At 33.8% G+C, this 19,353-nt stretch overlaps 1 protein-coding gene and 1 long non-coding RNA gene across 3 annotated transcripts in view; one reads left to right on the top strand and one right to left on the bottom strand.

The window, feature by feature from the left end:
• Positions 1-1,763: 1,763 nt before the first annotated feature.
• LOC123720635 (alkaline phosphatase-like) overlaps positions 1,764-19,353 on the bottom strand; it is a 36,103-nt gene continuing 18,513 nt past the window's right edge. Inside the window, exons 2-12 of one of the 2 annotated variants that reach the window (XM_045677332.1) lie at positions 19,056-19,233; positions 17,771-17,852; positions 10,374-10,515; positions 9,136-9,310; positions 8,198-8,376; positions 5,635-5,842; positions 4,006-4,185; positions 3,724-3,918; positions 2,440-2,637; positions 2,231-2,361; positions 1,765-2,148 (exon numbers count right to left, since the gene is read on the bottom strand). In XM_045677332.1, coding sequence (XP_045533288.1) covers positions 1,900-2,148; positions 2,231-2,361; positions 2,440-2,637; positions 3,724-3,918; positions 4,006-4,185; positions 5,635-5,842; positions 8,198-8,376; positions 9,136-9,310; positions 10,374-10,515; positions 17,771-17,852; positions 19,056-19,152 — 1,836 coding nt within the window. In that variant the 5' untranslated portion in view covers positions 19,153-19,233 and the 3' untranslated portion in view covers positions 1,765-1,899. Of the gene's footprint in view, positions 2,149-2,230; positions 2,362-2,439; positions 2,638-3,723; positions 3,919-4,005; positions 4,186-5,634; positions 5,843-8,197; positions 8,377-9,135; positions 9,311-10,373; positions 10,516-11,431; positions 11,732-17,770; positions 17,853-19,055; positions 19,234-19,353 lie in introns of those variants that run through there. The other variant, XM_045677333.1, reaches the window with a different exon arrangement.
• Positions 14,817-16,870, top strand: LOC123720636. Its single transcript, XR_006756071.1, has 4 exons — positions 14,817-14,976; positions 15,404-15,523; positions 15,702-15,773; positions 16,029-16,870. It is a non-coding gene; the product is annotated as an uncharacterized LOC123720636 (long non-coding RNA).

Here is a 19,353-nt window from a genome sequence, read left to right on the forward strand (position 1 = left end):
TTACCAATGCCATAGCAAACTTATAAGTAATCGGTTTGAATCGGAAAAGTTAGAATCAGTTAATAATATGAAAGGCACAAATAATTTTATTTTCCGCCATAAGAATTTTCTTATGGCGGCTACCTACTTATGTAGTCCTAGTTGGCCTTAGTTATTTTTTAAAATTAATATCTCTTTAGAAATGTTTATTTTTTAATATCATCAACATTTCATATCCTATGATTAGTTGTTTCAAGGATCGACATTGAAGTATTTCTTTAATTCCTTACCCTAGTCCAAGCCAATAAGGGTCGACCCGTTGAAGCAATTTGTAAATACCGACGACCTAAAAACATGTTTTGAATTCCCTAAAGCGTACTTACATAGTCTCTCTATGAAAGTCTGTTTGTGAAAAATTGTAATAGACTTTCTGAAGTGATGTTAGTTTGACCAACTTCTGTTTGAAACTTGACCACTCGTTATTGTATAGTGGTGATTTCTGGAAATATTATATAACTTTTGCGTTTAGAAATTGTTTGAAATAACTTTATGGGTTGAACAAAGTTTAGTAAGCCTTATTTTGTTTTATATAAGTGACATGAGACTTTGAAATAATAATAAAAAAACATAGTTTGACTCCCACCAATACCAGTGCAACTCATACACTAACACAAGTTAAATAGCCCAATTGGGGCTATTAAAGTAATTAAAGTCATGTTTAAAAAACTCAGTAAGCCTATTAACATTCTTTTACAAGTTCGCCTGAAAGGAACTGCATTTAAAGTCGGAGGGTTAAAGGTCTGCGGCTACTGGTAACCTCCATTGACGTTTTTACCTCTTAAGTAGAGCCTTTCTATAATTATTTTCAAATTAATGCAAGTGTAACTCGCTTCACTTTTAAATCTCACTTATGAGTAGTTCTTGACCCTCTTCAGTTACGAGGTGAGCTTAAAAGGTGCATTTAATATTCCAAATCAGACATTTTTAAGGCGCCGATTTTGAAAGTAATGAACATACTCGACATTTGAGTCCTTATAGGCAACGCCAGATATTTATTGTATGTACAATTTGAATTTAATTTACGTTTTTATGTTACATTAGCTGTTTGACTTTTTACACTTCTAATAATCATCATGAAGCCAACCGTACGGATGTGGGAGTTTATCGCAAGACACAGAAGGTTGTACAGACAGGCGCTGCGGATGAAGTGGTTACTGCTGCTCTAACTCTGGTTTATTGTATTATAACCTAAGTAGCCAATTGAAAAATTTAATTAAACTTTATTAGTTTTAGCAACTTCAAACAAAATTATAAATAACACTCAAAAGTACTCTTTTGAAATGATTAGTGCGTAGAATAAAATTAGTGTGATCGTTTAATTATACAATTTATTTTCAACGTGTAATTTTTAATAGTTAATTCTTTAGTAAACAATTAAATAAAAATACAGTTAAATGCATTATTTTATTTACATTTAACCTAATACATTTTTCTTTGTACAGTGAATTTTATCTACAAAAAATATTTCGTTGATAAATTTTATTAAAAATTGTTAACAGTTATAAACACTAGATGAAACAAACATACAATATTTACAGTTATAGATCTTGTTCATTTGATAAAACGTATCTTCAATACAGTATAAACAACAATTTAAATACGTTGCAATAAATTCAGAACAATATTCAATTTGTTTTATTATTATTTGTCTTAAAACGATAAATATCGACATGATATTCAAATTTATAACTTGTTCTCAACTATTTTTAAATATGATAGTAAACTTAATAAATTTTAAATATTTACATTATCAAATTAACGAACATCACAAAAGTTAAATAGTAATCGTAAACTTTAGTTTTATTTGCTATACAAGCTGTAAACAAACCTGTAAAAATACACTCAAGAGCCTTCTTAAACTTATAATGAAACACCAGTATAATACATATCATTCAACACACGATTATGTATTAGTAAAATTGTTGCGTAAAATGCAAAAATAAAGTGTACGTCGGTCTGAAGAGAAACAGTCGCGGATGTGCGCGTGCCCCTTTCGTCAGACATGACACTAGAGGCCACTATAACCCGGCGGCCACTTGCATCGTTTCGGGTTTCATCCGCAGCTGACACACTGCTCACTTCCGGGGGTACACAGCTTGGTAGTTTTATCTAATATAGTTTAATTTAAAAAGGTATACATTAAAACTATTCTCAGTAATAATAGTGAACAGTACATGTAAAGTTAACTTACTTGAGGCTTTGTATAATTAAACGAATCCACACATCGACGCGCGTGATGAGCTAAGCAAGCTGCATATGCAATAGCGTGGGGAATGTAACTCTGTTCCACTACTCCCGTAAACAAAACAGTAGCCATTGGACCTAAGCAATAATAACATATTATATAGATTTATAAACCACTATTGTGGCTATGTAATCACGCTCTTAAGCTATCGTTACCTAAGGCATAAACAGGTACATCTTCTCCTCCATGCGTGGACCACTGTCTGGGCACTGCAGCTGCGTGAACAGCGTCGACGGACAGAGACAGAGTACCGTTGAAGGGCAAAGCTCTTGGCTCCGAATGGCCCGGTCCAGTGCCGTACAACAACGTGGTATACTTCAGGCCATCGATGTCCGATGGGACAGTGTCTGATCCTAAGAGAATAAAATGAGGATGGCTTTAGAAATCCCTAGTCCAGCCATAAATTCCGATACAACTGAAAATGCATTGAATTTATACATATTTACCAAAGTATAAAAAAATATTATTTTCGATGTAAATCTTAATATATATAAATCTCCTGTCACGATGTTTGTCCGCGATTAACTCCTAAACTACTTAACCAATTTTAAATTTAATTGGCACACCGTAAGCTGCCTGGTCCAACTTAAGATATATAGCTTAGATCTTTAATTATAGTTGCAATTTTATTTTATTGCAAATTATTTGTTATTTAACTCCAAAAGATTCTAACAGATGTCGATACTTTTCGACTGGATTGAGTAAGTAATCAATAGATGGCACTGCTATGGTAAACCGACAAACGTGTCATATAAGCTACGATTCAATATCATGATTATCACGTGTTATTGAGGCTAAAGTATAAATTAAATTTATTTTGTAGTAAACGAAATACCGTGAATTACCGTATTTATACTTTTTTAATATTTGGTGTTAGCATAGTCAACCACGTGTTACTTAGACCGAAGTGTAAATCAAATTCAAATTATAGTGACGATAATACAGTGAAATTATTCTTTCGTGTCACGGTATTAAGGCTAACTAAAACCACATTAAGGAGAAACTAAGAGTTTGCGGGGGCAGCTAGTATCATATAATTCCTTATACAAATAAATACACCATTCATAGAACACATAAAAGTTGTGTAACTTTGAACACAATTGAGGTCTACATTTGATTTTAATGATTGTTATCTTAGAAGATATGACAGATTCTCAAATCTCAAAATCTCTGCAACAAAATACATAATACTCAATTTTAAATTAACGTGGGAATCAGCGAATGATGTATTGAAAACCGTAATTCTATATTTGTACTGCGTCGGTAATTGTATTTAACGCAATATGATTATAGTGCAATCATGATATCGTATAATTGTCAGTATTATTACAAAGGACGAGGTGATTTAACACAACAATAACGTATTCGTAAGTTGTATTTCAATTGAAGTACTCTACTGTCACTACGCATGTGACAATATTAAAAATTCACCCACTTACCTAATATAGGATGACCGCGTGGCGTCGCTTGGCCACCAAAAGTCATAACGTGGCCGTGATCAGCGGTGACCACGATCAAAGTCTCAGCTGGATTGACTTTCTCTAAGGCTGCCAGTAACGCCGTCTCTAATTCTAACGTTTCGTCTAGCGCTCTATAGGGATTGTTGTAATGGTGAGCATGGTCTATCCTACCACCTGGAGTAGATCGAAAACAATAAACATCTTCACTATTATATAATAACTATTCAAGTGAATTTAAAAATGTAATTAACTTTTACACACCTTCCAAGAGTAAAAAGAAGCCTTTGTTATTTTTAGTCAGGATAGAAAGTGCGACGCGTGTCATATCAGCGAGCGAAGGATCTTCCGCTTTAGCGTTTCCGGTCGCACCCGCACCCTCTTCCGTATCCGCTGCCGCTCCTCTCTCCGCATTAAACTCCATGTGGGAATATTCAAACAACCCTGCGAAACAAAGGCAATAAACCTCGATGCTGAGAGGCCACTTTAAGTGTATGCGCCGTAAAAATATTGTTTCTGATATATATATATATATCAATAGTTAACAAGTCTGATTAAATTATAATGTTAAGATAATATTGGAAACATCTTGCAATGAATCCTATTAATACGAGGTATACGAGGGTACGAGGCCTAATCATATCAAAATATCTACAAGACAATAAGTATTTGTGGTAATTTTTTTTTGTTTTGTTTTAATTAGAAAAACGTTCAATGAAGTTTGTATATCAATTTTACGATATTAACAGTTACAGTTCTCATTTACATACAAAGTATGGCGTTCGGCTCGTGTTTAGTAGGAAAATTCTATAATTTCTTTCAATCAATAAACTTCTTTGATTAATTTAGAGAATTATTTTTTGTCTGTATTTTATTACACTACATTCAAATAGATATATGCATACACAATATACAAGTATCCAAATATATTATTCATACTATTCGTAGTAAATAAAGTGTAATTTTCTTAGTTCCATTAAGACAAAGCGGAAATGAAATAGGATCGAGTCATGTTTACTGAAGAGACGTCAGTCAAGCGACTAAACGGATTTCCACTGGAGTGATTTCTTAAAGGACTCTTAATTTTATGCCCATTAATTAGTTGCGTAATGGTCTTTAGATTCGTATTAAATAGTAAATTTTTCAATATTTGGAGGTGACATCAAATTTACGAAAAAATGTACCTTTACGTCGCTCTAGAAATATTATTTTGTGACTTTCATTTCGAGTCTGTAAGGTTTACAAAAAAATATATTGGCCGAGCAAAGTTGTCTCAGTGCCAAGCTGCACATGTGAGATGACAGAAACTTACGAGATTGCTGCAAGTTTCTCGAACGAAAGTTTAATCGCGGAAAACAACAATCTAACTGCAATCCGAGTACGTTATCTGTTCACAGAGTTTTTAATGTGTTCGACCAAAAATTACTCATATCAAAGTTGTTACATCTCTGATAACGTCTCATTTTACAGTATATAATATAGACATTTGTATCGTGTGTATGTCACAACTTCATTTGCATATTAAGTATAATTATTGTTTTGAGCGCAATGCTGTGACCACAAGTTAATTATTTAACATATTCGTACGGTTGGCGCTTTTACCGCAATACTTTTATTACAATTGAACAGAGGTGTTTTTGCCAGTGGAGAAATCAAGCTTTGGCTTTTGGCTGCAATATAGACATAATTACATAAAGTATTTTTAAATTATATGAGGAAACCGAAATAATAATAAAATTAGTGATCAAAAATTTTTAGCCGAACGTCTTCTTTAGAAGTAATTCTAAACTCGTTCAAAATTCAAAACTTCGTTAGATATAATCACGATAAAAGTTATTTGACAGAGTGGTCCTTTGCAATATTAATAATTAATTATTATACTAAAGTACTAACCTAACAAATAATCCACATTTCTCGGATCTAATTTGGCCAATTGCTCCCGGGTATGTATGTACTGTGCCCGTAAATGTCTTTTTTTCTTTTCTCTCGCCCAGTCTTCAGCGAGATTTCTGCCATCTAGCCTCCGGCCTTCTCTGTTTGGGTGCTCGGGGTCTGGCGTGACGTTGGGCAGAAAATGACGCCGACCACCACCCATTAAAACCTTTTAACAACATTTCATAATAATTAACCAACCATTAAAATATGGTCCTAGTAATAAAAGTGGCTTTATACTTTATAGGACATTATGGAATTTATATTTCACTGTTGCACCGTCAAGTTGTGCTTACGCTAAGGAATTCGTAGCGTTGCTCGCTTTTGCATAGGTTTATGCAGTATTCTTAATCGTGGTAATAATCAACAACGGACGGTTAACTAAACTTCCACTTAAGTGTCGACAACGTATAATCTTCATATTTTTTAAGATTACAGGAAGGGCATATTGTTATCACGTTTTTGGTACTTTTGCTATTCTTTATAGTTTAAGGTCTATTTTTGTAATCCTTTTGTAACATTTTTCTTTGCCAACTTATTAATTACTAGCAGCGCCCCGTGGTTTCACTCGCGTAGATACCGATCTCGTGGTCGGACTATAGATATATATTTATCATAAAAGTGTTATTTTAACTTAGTTTTCTTAGTTTTCAATTACTTACTTTCAGATAATTAGGTCAACATACAGATTTTACTAGATATGCCAAAACAATCTTTTTGTAGATATTCATACGTTCTAAAATACTATACATCTTTTTTCTTTTTTAATCATCAATAATTTCCACAGCGCACGCGTTGATAGATCTTTTACGGATATTTTATTCATAGCTTGGGTTATCTCATTGCATTTTTGTTAGGAAGCCCTATTTTTTGAAAATGTAATGTAGCCTATGGCAGTTAGTTAAGATACAGCTTTCTAATGGTGAAAGAGTTTTTGAAATCGGTTTAGTTGATTTTGTGTGAAAACATTAGAATCATACATACAAAAACATAAAGGTTTCCTCTTTATAATATTAGTATGGCATATACCGCACCTATTATCGAGGCCACACATTGGTTATAATTTGTGTAACCTTTTTCTCTCCATTTATTGGGTTTTTCTAATGTGTGTGTGTTGTTGGTGCAGCTATAAATAAATATATAAGTAAATAATACTTAATGAAAGTTTTTATGAACTTGTTTAATGAAACACAACAATAGAGGTAATTTAATTATCCTTAGCTTTTAATATCCGCCGAATGAACAAAGGCTCGTTTTAAATAAAGTCGCGAGCTATAGTGTACAGCGTAAAGGGGTGAATTATGCAAGTTGAATAAAGGCAGGCGTAAAGCCACTTATGGCGAACCTGTATTGCTCTCGGTCTTAATATAAGACTAACAAAAGAGACGCTTGGTTGGGAGTGAAACAAATTATTCGTTCTCAACTTCGGGATTTCCCGGATTCATTTTGTATACAGCTTTTGTTGTATAAGTTTAGTATTGAATTTTAAGTTTTAGTCGTCGACTTTTCCAAATTATAAAGAGTAACAGTATAAAAACAAACGTATAATTAGGGGTAAAACTACAGGAAATTATTCTGCATATACATTCAGACATTGTTTACAAGTTGGGCTGCGAGGGTAACAGGATTTCAATGGAAATTATACTTATATTTTGCATTTGTGCAAACGTGCAAAACGAAAACACGATTACGACATTAATACTTATTTTTTTGTACTTTACTGTAATGTATATTAATATATTTGTAAATTTAATAAAATATGTCCAACGGGTTAAATTTAACAGTAGGTATTAGGACTCACGATGATAATCTAAACGTAATTTTTTTACTTTCTAAAATATCCTTAATTGCTGAAATATATTCGACTGAAAGGGTAGGTGAAAAGAATCTAACCAAAACGACCTTAAAAATAATATTAATGTACCCTATCAAATCTTGTTAGTACACTAAATTTTAAACGTCAAAATATGTAAACCAGTATACTTTGTCGGGGCCATTTAGATGAGGAGTCTGAGTACCGTTGACTCAAGAGTTCGTATGCGCAAGCATTTATAATTAACACCTTAAAAGTCCCAATTAAATATATAGACGTAATTAACAGACAAAACCTTTTAAGTTACAGCTAATTGCTACTTCGCTTATTTTGTTTACAAGTTGAACGAAATCACAACACGCAATTCTTACGATTTCTAGAAGTATAACAGTTATCGAATTGTTTAATATGATGTCATCTCATACAGTAATGAGTTGTATTAACTATACATTGTACTGTTTAATTTATTCAAGTATTTCCATTGTCTGGACTGGAATTTGCGTAAAAATGAGGAAAAATAAAGCTTTTAAAATACATAAGCGTCACATAGCGTGCGGATACGACATCATTCTATTTAGTAGTCCCTCTTTCGGCTACTTAAACTTTTGTAAATTTATTAATCTATAAAAAAACAAGTAATCTATGGTCCTTTTTAATATCTGAATTATAATTTTTATTTGCGAATTATATTAATATTTTGCGAGCACATACATTTATGCTCTTCCCTGGTTCATTTTCAACGAGTTGTAGGGCGATGTCCTTGCAGTCTCGCCGAACAGTGGGTGGCACTCTGCTGTCATCTTCCCAATAGCGCGAAGGCGCGTGCGCATATAGAGCAGCTGGTGTGGCATGAGTGATTCTCGCAGTCGTGACGATGCCACTAGATTTACCTGGTCATTAAAATGAATACAATTAGGTCTAACCTATATTTGGTAAGCCTTGAGCCTAGCTTAAGGTCGGGGTAGAGATTAAAAAATAACAAAACTGGTAAGTGAGAAAAGATCATCGAAGATCAGATTTACATAATACTTTATATCACGACTAAGGGCCTACGACGTAGCGCGCTACGTAGACCAATTAGAACAACAATAATACTAATATTTTGTCTGACATGTATTTCCATTTCATTTTTATCTCTACTATATATATATATATATATAATAAAGAGGAAACAGTTGTATTTTGGTATGTATGTTTGTAAGTTTTTCACACAAAAACTACTGAACCGATTACAGTGACGTACCGTATTTTAGAACGTATCAATATCTACAAAGATAACGTTTTACCGATGGGCAATCGTACGTTGGCATATCTAGTAAAATCTGTATGTTGACCTAATTATCTGAAAGTAAGTAATTAAAAACTAAGAAAACTAAATTAAAATAAAACTTTTATGATAAATATATATCTATATATAACGGTATCTATGCGAGTGAAACCGCGGGGCGTTGCTTCTAATTAATGAAAAGAGATTTTTAATGTATTGTCACTTAATTTATTTTGATGAGTTATTAATTTTTAAGCGAGTGACTCTTGAGTGATCATCCCTCGCCATATTAATTTTGTAACAAACTGGCATGGAACCAGATATCATTTGTAACATTTCGTAATAAGTATTTGCCAATGACCTCAGCTCATAATTCCCATACCTGCATCATGCGCCCAGTCTATCAGAGAAGTAACCTTCGAGTGAACTGCCGAGGCGCAATTGTTGAATCGTCCGGTAGCATCGAGTCCTAAGGTTTCATATCTCGCCTTTACCCCACAGAGCAGAGCAGTCGCACAAGCCGATGATTCGCCGGTTTGAGCGTCCACGTTGTACGTCTTTGGGAAAAACGTGATAAAATTTAAGTACCCTTGAAGGGACCAACATTTCATTTCAAGTAGCAAATGGTGCTTTATTAGAACCATCATATATTTATTTAGAATTAAGCCTTATGTTTGTATATCGCAAGTTATGTAGTTTTCATTTGCAAGATAAACATACTATTCAAATAAGGGACGAAGGAGACGCAAGATTGTTTGTATGAACAATTGTTTATCTTGTCTTTGTTAATATGCCGAATATGAGAATGAAGCTTAAGTAAGAAATGGTTTTAGTCGTACAGATTAACTTGTATTACAAATAAATTACGAGTTCAGCGTTTCTTTTTTATCACACTTATCATTATTAAAAGACTGTTACTAGAAAGGACGATTACTCTAAGTACTAAATTTGTTCCTAATTTACAGAATTTGGGAATACAATGTTTTAGTAGTCGCAAAAACGTACTCAGTCCAGTTTTGGATTCTGGGAATTTTTATGAAATGAATTCTAATTCTGAAATTGGTGTCGACAGGTGCCTATCAAATATCGAGATGGTTAATTACTTACTTTGTAAAGTAAATTGTAAATAAATTTCTCAAATAGTAATTTTCTATGTGTTTTACAGGAGTTTTAATTATATCTTCGACGAGATCGCGGTGGCTTAGTATATAAGGATCGTGGCTGATTTACGTGTTTGCTTATCTTTCATTAAAGTGCGTAATTCTTAAACAAAAACAGGGTTAGCACAAGTCAAATATGACTTCCATAATATGTACACAAATACAGCAGAATAATATTTGGGTTTCATAAACTTTGGGCTCCATCTTTGTGTTAATCCGACCTTTGCTGAAGATAAGACAACGTATAACCTTAATTTTAATTAAGGCCTTCGCGTAACGTGAACGTGTATTATATGTATCTTTAATGTATGACGATTTAAGGCTTAGTAGAAACATTGTAGAAAATATTATGGAGATATTTCAGGGACATTCTTGGTTATTATAATTTTTTTAACATAAAAAAACATTCACAATGTGTCACTTTTATACCTTAACAAGTTATATTCTTAATTAAAGTTACCTTCGCCAAAGCCACAGCGGGGAAGGTATCCCAGACTAGATCAGTGTCCTCTCCGCTCTGACCCCGTCGTTGGCCGCGAAGTATCCTTGCGGCGGTAGCTGTGGTCAGGCTCATCCCGTCCCCTACTACTAATATCACGTTCCTAGAAAATGTATTAACTCTTTATCTGTGTTTTAAATACATACGGTCACCTGTTATTGTTAATCACGTTTTTAATCATCAATAAAAAAAATAAACAATATTTCTTTGGTTTAAATAGTAGAAATAACTTACTGTTTAATAATGCGGAAACTATATCTAACAATATTATAGTGGAAGGATTGTAAGAAATGTGCTACGAAGAACCGGCTGAGAATTTTCGGCTGTAAAGGGTACGGCACTGCTTATACGCGGCGGCTAATTAAAACTAATTACTCCGTATATTCTCCTACGATACACAAATATGAGGACTTCAGAGGAACAATGAGCTTCATTTAAATTCCAATATTTGAGAATCCTCGCACTTAAGAAGACCCCAGTCTGACGACGCCTGGAATTATTTATGATTGTCCTGAATTTGAAATTCATTAGGTATGGTTGGTTTAATACTTTTCTTGAAATGATGTTTTATACTTACAGTACAGGCAATACAGGTAGCACTGAAAATGTTTAGAAAATGAAAAACGGCTTAATGTGGAAAGTTGCCAATACTTTTATTGTTTTTCAAAGTAATCTCCGTTCCTCTCTACACATTTTTGCATTCGATGGAACCACTGAGAAAAGCAGTGGGCCCATTCTTCCTTAGGGGTCTCTATGGTATTTTCGCACACTTTCACTGCATCTTCAGCGCTCGTAGAGTGAATTCCTCGAATTTTATCTTCAGTTCTTGGAAATAAATGAAAGTCTCAGGGCGCCAGGTCAGGACTGTATGGCGGAAGACTCATTATCTCGACACCTGGCTTAGTAAAATATTCAACAGTTCGTTTTGCGGAGTGCGCTGAAGCATTGTCGTAGTGAAGGCGGATCCTGCTTCGAGGGGGCTGCTGTCCAAGACAACACGCAAAAAGCGATTAACATACCAGTCTGCAGTAACTGTCCTTCCATCTTCTAGCACATGTGTCGCGAAATGACCTTTGTGACCAAAAAATGAGGCAGTCATCTTTTTTCCTTGACTTCTTCATCTTAGTTGGCCGATACTCGAAAGGAACCCACTGAGCTGATTGTCTTTTGGTTTCGGGTTCGTAGCAATATATCCAGCTTTCATCACCTGTGACGATGTGAAATACAGCATTTAAGTCGCCGCCGTTGAATTTATCTAACATTTGGCGACATCAGTCTATGCGAGGGTGTTTCTGATCGTCAGTGAAAGTATGGGGAATCTATCTGGTACAAAGCTTCCTGACGCCTCAATGTTCGTGTAATTTTTTTTAACTTGACTCATACCAATGCCTAGGCTTGCACGTATTTGCTGATATGTCACTCTATTATCTTCCTCTATCATGCGTCGCACAGCACTGATGTTATGTTAGTCGCTGTTAAAGGACATCCCTAACTAACGAGAAAAATGTTATGTTTTACCTGATGAACTGAAGCCGGTGATTCATAATACATATATTGATAAATTGAACACTTTCTCAAAAATAAAAATAGCATAAAGAAAAGGCACCAGAGTAAAAAAATATAGATAAAATTGGATGGAGGATCTTAAGAAAATATGTTTAAAATAAATGAGCCTAAAACAACCAACCAATTTGCAAGATATCCTGGAAAAATTAATAAAATCTTCGATTCTATTTTAGATCCGTTACAAAAGTTATTAAGAAAAAACTAAAAGTTTGTGTGTTCAGAGAAGTGTGAAGTAACATTTAATCAAATAAAGAGATATTTATGATCCTAACTGGTATTAAAAATATATGACAAAGACTTACCAATAAAAATCTTTACGGATGCATCCTTAGAGGGTATCGGGGCAATATTCAAACAAACATAACTGGATGGTAAAGACAAACCAGTGGCATATTTTTCCTTTTTTTTCCCCTTTCTTGGCCTGCACGGTTTGTGCGTCAGCCATGCAAAAACGTTAGGAAGTGTGTTATTAGATTTATTTTATTGTTTTGGAAATTGGATCGGAATTTTGAAAAGGATCAGATAAATTAGGTATATAATAAGTACATAAATGATTATAATTTTATATTGTTATGAAAAATGAAACTGGCTAAAATTCTATATACATCAATATTTATATTAGATAGAAGGATAGAGATTGAAGTAGGAAAAGGAATTTTAATGGACAAAAGCGAGGAAATAAAAGCGGAACGGTCATGTTGAGGACAGGCAAAGAATACATGATTAAAATCCCCAACGTCATTGCCACAGTGACATATATCGTTAGGTAAAAGGTTAAGCCTTGCCAAATGCAAGGGAATGCATGCACGGCCAAGTCTCCATCCAAAAAAAAAAAACCAAAATTCAAATCCAAATTGTACTGGGTGAATAGACCCAGTTTGATTTGGTTGTAATATTTTTTGAATATGGACAACATAAGGCGCAGGGTCTGACGCCTGGTAAAGCGACCCAGCAGCGCGAGGGTTACTTGAAGCAGATTGAGCAGCCTCATTATGGTGTATTACATTGATTTTATCATCAAGCACTTTAGAAATAATATTATCCTTTAAATTATTCGGGCAAAGTTGGGATTCTGATGGACTCGTATGTCTATGATTCCTTCTCTTCTTTTGGTTTCTACCTGAAATTCTTTTTCTTTTAATCGATTTCGTGCTATCCGAACAGTCCGTATCTAAAATTGAACCTTCCGTTTCCATTCCCGATGCATCGATTGTGACTACATGAGACACCTGGAGGGATGTCCCTCCAGGGTCTTCAGGCTCCAACATGGCAGCCTAAAGAATATTCCTATTTACATATAATACAATTCAATTACTTACCAGGGGAAGAAAACAAACTAAGAAAATAAATAAACAATAATAACTACTGATATATACACTTTACAACTTAACTGATCCTGCGATATCAAATTAAATTTAATTTTCAAAAGTTTGGCGCCCGCCTATTTTAACACTTCCCGCCCTTTTTTCATCTATTTTTCCTTATTATTAATAATGGAGGAGCCGCCAGTGTCAGTGGTATATTTAATTTGTCAATGTTGCCAACTCTATAAATGAATGGCTTTTCAATAGTCGATAATAATAGACATAAGACATAGACAAAACATTTATTACTAACAAAACCACAAACAGAAACACATAAAATAACAATAATCAAAAAATAAAAATAATTAAAAAAGAATAATAATAGAGAGATAACAATTTTTTTGGAGTTTACTCCTTAAGAAACGATTTGAGTTATAAGGCCCGGTACGGAAATTTTATGAGGAGTAAAATCAAGTGTAACACGAAAAGTTGAGGCGTTACGTAGAAAGAGACAAACATATATATCTGTAGGATTGAACGTGTAAAAGAATGATTCCATCTCATTCTCTCTCTGAAATTGGATTTGTATAAATTGAACACAATTATTATTGTTATTATTATTATTTATATTGTTTTGTAACATACTTTATGTAATACGCTTTATTGAAGTAATATAAATAATTAGAATAATTACAGATATATTTTTTTCTTTTATCATTTTAGCAGATGCGTTCATTTACCCTTTTTTTTCTATTCGATATAAAACATAATTATCGTTCGTAAGGAGTAAACTCCAATCGTGCGTCGTAGCTGACACACACACACATTATTTTGAAAGAAAAAGGTTTAATTGTGTAATGCGTGTGTGCTGTGGTTGTAATTGGCCCTGGCTCAGCATTATGCTGAGGAGCAGAGTTGTTCCACAGCGCTAGTCATTCTGCCGGAGACCACAGCGGCTAGTTTGCAAATCAGTCAGCTCAGTGGAAACAAATAATAATAATATTAAAGTTAGCAGTGTAAGCAAAGAAGAAAAAAAATGTTAAGGAGTAGATAAATAAATATTTTTTGGGTGGATTAAAAACTATATTACGTGAAATTTTTGTTGAGTAAGTAGATGTTTTTTTTTATAATTGCGGCGAAAATTTGATTTTAGTTAAAGATTTTTCAACGGAGGAGGGATTATTCCAACATTTTGTCTCGCTATATTTAAAACTCCCACGAAATGAAGCCGTCCGATGCTGGGGAATGGCGAGCTCCTGAGTACAACTCCTCACTTTATTCTTGTGAGGTCTCCATACTCATCATTGTCATTATGACTACCGTTTGACTCTGTAGTCCAGAGGCCGGAATTTCAATAGAAGGGCTCAATGTATGGAATGTCGCGACATCTGATGTCAAAGGGGCAGAAAAAATCAAAATATAGTATACGTTAGGTACTTATAGTAAATATTACTTGAATTTCTCTCATGCGATTCTGCGCTTGCGTTTTCCGAATTTATTGAAGTAAATTAATACGTAAGTTATTGTTTTTTTGTTACGTTTGATACTGTTTTGTTATTAAGTTTGTTCGATGCGTTCATTGTTAAGTTTTCTTGTTAAACTAGTTGTTTCTTATTTTTGTTTGGTTATGGCGATGGATGGGAAGAAACCTCGCAATATAAAGAAATATTGCCTCCTTGGATGTCCAGATTTAGGTAAGTAATCTTCTTTTTGACAATGCCTGTTTCTAATAGAAGGCACATTGCTGTAGTTACATTGTATCGCAAGGAGGTTGCATCCTCAATGAAACATCATAGGGTGCTTTGTCACAGTCCAATGATTTCTTTAAAAAAGTCCTCTTTTCTTAATTTTTTAAGATTTATCATTTAAATGTCTATTTTCTCCCCAAAAACACATGCACACTTTCCAGGGCCAATGCATTTGAACACCTTGCCACCATGCCCCAATTTGTTTATTCTCACTGAAAATTTAAAAACTCATGCACATACATGAGTACAAACTCCAATATAACTTAATGTTGTTTCTGGATGTACCTACCAACACATAAATAAAATACAAACTCCACCAACCAACAAAGACTGATGAAGTATTCATGAAACCATGTCACTTCTTTTGTTACAGGTTTTGTTGCATCAGCTGGCACTTCAGTAGTGCTGGAACATAATTAATGCGTACCACGCATGAATGAAGCCCCAGTGACCTTAACAGATTCAAATTCATCAAAAATTATTCCTGATGAAGGTAATATTATTTTCTAAAACTAACATTTAAAAGTTCCTACAATACTAAGTAGGTTGGAGTGGTATATTGATACTTTCTGTTATTATTCAGTTATACATAACTGGAATGTAATGTTAAACGTTTTAATTTCAAACCTCTCTGATTCACTCCTGTATGAATCGCCAATTTTTTTTTTCAGGTGAGAGCATTTCTCTTTTTGCTAAGGGTTTGGACACTCAGACTTCTTCATCAAAAGAAAATAAGGATCAAGGTAACAAAGCAACCAATTATAGAATAAAATAAACTGCTAGCTACATTTTGTTTTACATTCTTTAATAATTTGTTCCATACAAATGTATATAATACTTATTGAAATTGAATTTAAACTTAAATATATTGTTATTAACTTATTGCAGTTGTATTTTAGTAGTTGTGATAGCAGTGTGTGTGTGGGTACCTAGTAGTAGATAGGCTAGGGTAGGTTTTTTGATGTAATTTGCTGATGATATTAATTTTGTTCTTACAGACAAATGAAGCTAAAGTGAAGAGTACACAGAGACAAGTGAGGGCATTAAAAGCTAAATTACAGAAAACAAAAAAACTACAGCTAAAGTATAAAGATAGAGTGGAAAGGGCAAAAAAAGTAATCTCTAATACCGGATTATTAGAAATGTGAATGTTCAGTAGAGGGTGGTCGAAGTCAGAATGAATATGTCTGTGGCTGGGTCCTAAAAAAGTGTATGTAAAAGTTGTAAGAGGATGCAAAAAATGTAAAGAAATAATATTATCACGTGAGATGAATCAAATAGGTACCTAAATACAAGCCAAAGAATATTACAAGACTACGAGAGCACTTTGCTACCCCTCCAACAGTGTAGTAAAGTGTTTCGAAGAGATACAAAATATAACCCAAAAATTTCTTCAAAACAATTTAAAGAATTGTAAAATCAGAGAACAAAACAAATTGTTTTACCCAACATACTATTAATATTTTAATATTCAGTTGGTGCAAATCAATTAAATAACATACCATGATGATAATGACAATGTAAAATTAAAAGCCCAGGCTTATTTTACTAGCCATAAGCACAAAAAATAAAAATATGATGCGTAAATAGTGTTTTATTTTGAAAATATGAGGTTCAACGTAGGTAGAGAATACAGCCGTATTGGCTTTCTGCTAGGTGAATCTAGAAGTTACTTATGCGAGTTGCAACATCTAACTTTAACGATAACTTCGTGTTGCTGGCTATTTTTGTTAAAATAGGAACAACAGACAAATATCGATATCGTTAAAATTAGATGGTGAAACTCGCCAAAGTAACTTCTCTCTTTAATATTATAAGATCTCTATTAAATTCAAACCGTTCCCGCTAAAAAGTAGTTTACCCCTAAAACGCTTGGTGCGCTAGTGTACATGTGTTTCTCGTAAAGTCTGTAAGAGGGCTCTCTTTCCCTGGGTTTATTAATCTACTCTTTGCTGTAGTCGATTCGAGTTCTGTCGAACACGAAATGTCACGAATTTTATAACAAATGTTGGTTGTGCGGTCAGTTTGAATGTGCGGTTGAACCAAGCAGAAGCTATTAAAAACTACATTTCAATGTCGAAATTAAACGACTGATGCCAACAAACAAACTTTGAAGTTATTATCTTCAGTAATTTGCTGGTTCTCGTTTGCTGCTTTGTCAAAAATCCTGTCGATCCCTGTCCTGTACCTTTCTGTCGTTAGACCACAATATATTAATATTATTTATTGTCAGTTACTACCTCTGACTTTGTACCTTACTTTTTCCACGCGTAATCTTTGACCTTCCTGCGCCATTAGTGAGGTGCTCGTTCCTGTACTATTTCCTTACTCACTCCGTTATATATGGAGTTATAAAGTTAGGCCTTAATGCCTGGGAGAATATCGAAACATAAACATGGCCATGAAAATAAGACCTTTAAGAGTAATGTTCTTTTTGCTATTAATTTATTTGTAACACGATGTGAATCGCTCGTAAGGGCGCAGTTTGATAAATTATGCCAGCTTTTATAGGCAATTTTTGGGGAGGTCACAAAGAAACTGAAAGTTTAATTTATGTTTTTAACCGCGAAAATTGGTTTTATCACATTATTTAAGCTCGGCGAAGTGGTAATGATTACTTTTAACACAAGGTTAAATAATTTTTCGTGAATTAAAGAAGGTTTAGTTTTTTATCCTTTTTCATTTTGTGAAATGCTTTAATATACTTAGTACGAACTCAGGTTCAAACTAATAAACTTACTTTGCAATAGGATTTTTCCCAGTTACGTATTGAAGACGTTTTTGCAATGTTTCCTGCGCCTGAGTATACCAATATTGGCGATCTGAAAAGGAAATTATTTGTCAATTCACGTGATCCTTGTAATTAGTATAACAATCAATACAATCGTTGCAAATATAAGAAGTACTTCATATTAAATATCATCATTATAAATGTTATAAGCCGCAACTTAATTTCTATTATAAAAGGTGGATTGAATATGGTTAATGGAAAAGTGAAACAGAGTGTCTTGTACATTAATGGCACACAACAAAGGAACTAATTTAGTGAACAATGCGGCGTGCAAATAGCTTACTTTAAATACTAAATACGTGTGTCCTAGGACGCAAATGCTCTACCGAAGTTTTGTGCTTTAAGCAAACTATATTACGTGTAGTTTAATATAAAGTGGGATTATAACTGACACTGGGAGTCCTCCTTGATATTGTAAAAAAATAATAATTGCTTACACACGGTAAACCGTTAATTTATTATGTTTTTGTTTATGCAAATGTATTCAAACGAGAAGAATATAACGCAATAAATGATCATAATCATCATTTAATTGGATGACAGTTGACACTAAACCCCTTGGCTCCTAGTCCACACCGAAATAGATATTACTGGCGGACCCGACTGACGTTGTCCTGTTCACACGTCTTAAAATATACAACATCTGATTGTGTGTGTACACTTACACATTCAGAAATAAATTCATCGGAATCGGTGCAGCAATTTAAGAGGAGTTTAACTACAAATACACGCGAAAAAATGTAAATACCCGTAAATAAAGCATTAGAATAATACAAAATGACGCTTTCGTGGTAGATCCACAGAAACCATACTGAAAATGTGAAGGCGCTGCCAAACATATATATTTTCTTAAAATACTTCTTTGTAATAAGTAAATTTACAACATTAGCTGTAGCTCTTTTTTATTAGAAAAATAAACCATGTACCATTCTATAAATAACTTTTTTTATTTGCCCCCAAAATCTGCTTTGTTATACGAGTGGCTATTCTGGCATCGTTGAAGTCACGGCTACAAAAATGTATTGAAGAAGCTGTTGAGAGCTCACTGTATACTCGAGAAGGCGTGATAAGTGCCAAACAACTCTAGCGAGTTAGTTTTGTGTGAGTGACAATATGTTGAAGTCTAAATTTTTTGTGTTTCCCAATTTAATAATAAATTATTGAGATTGAGATTGGCTGACCAAACAAATGCCAAATAAACAGACTAACGCTAAACAATTTATGCATATTTTACCGTATGTTTCTTTAACTTCAGCATTCATCGGCGCCGGAGACAACACGCCGGTACTGATCGTGGACACCATAATCACGACACGGCACCAGACACTCATGGTTAGAAAACTTCATCGGTGCAAAGGCGCAAGCGTCGCGCAAATGAACTCTCGGGCACGACAAGTTCATCTGACCCAAATCTGCAAAACAAATAAGAATAAATATTCTTGATCTCTGACTAATTACCTTTTGCAATTAGTGAGATTTAAATTAATTTGAAATGTTATATTTTGATGAAACTAATATTTTTGGCCTCCCAA

Source organism: Pieris brassicae, chromosome 2 (genome assembly GCF_905147105.1).
Source record: "Pieris brassicae chromosome 2, ilPieBrab1.1, whole genome shotgun sequence".
Classification (NCBI taxonomy): Eukaryota; Metazoa; Arthropoda; class Insecta; order Lepidoptera; family Pieridae; genus Pieris; species Pieris brassicae.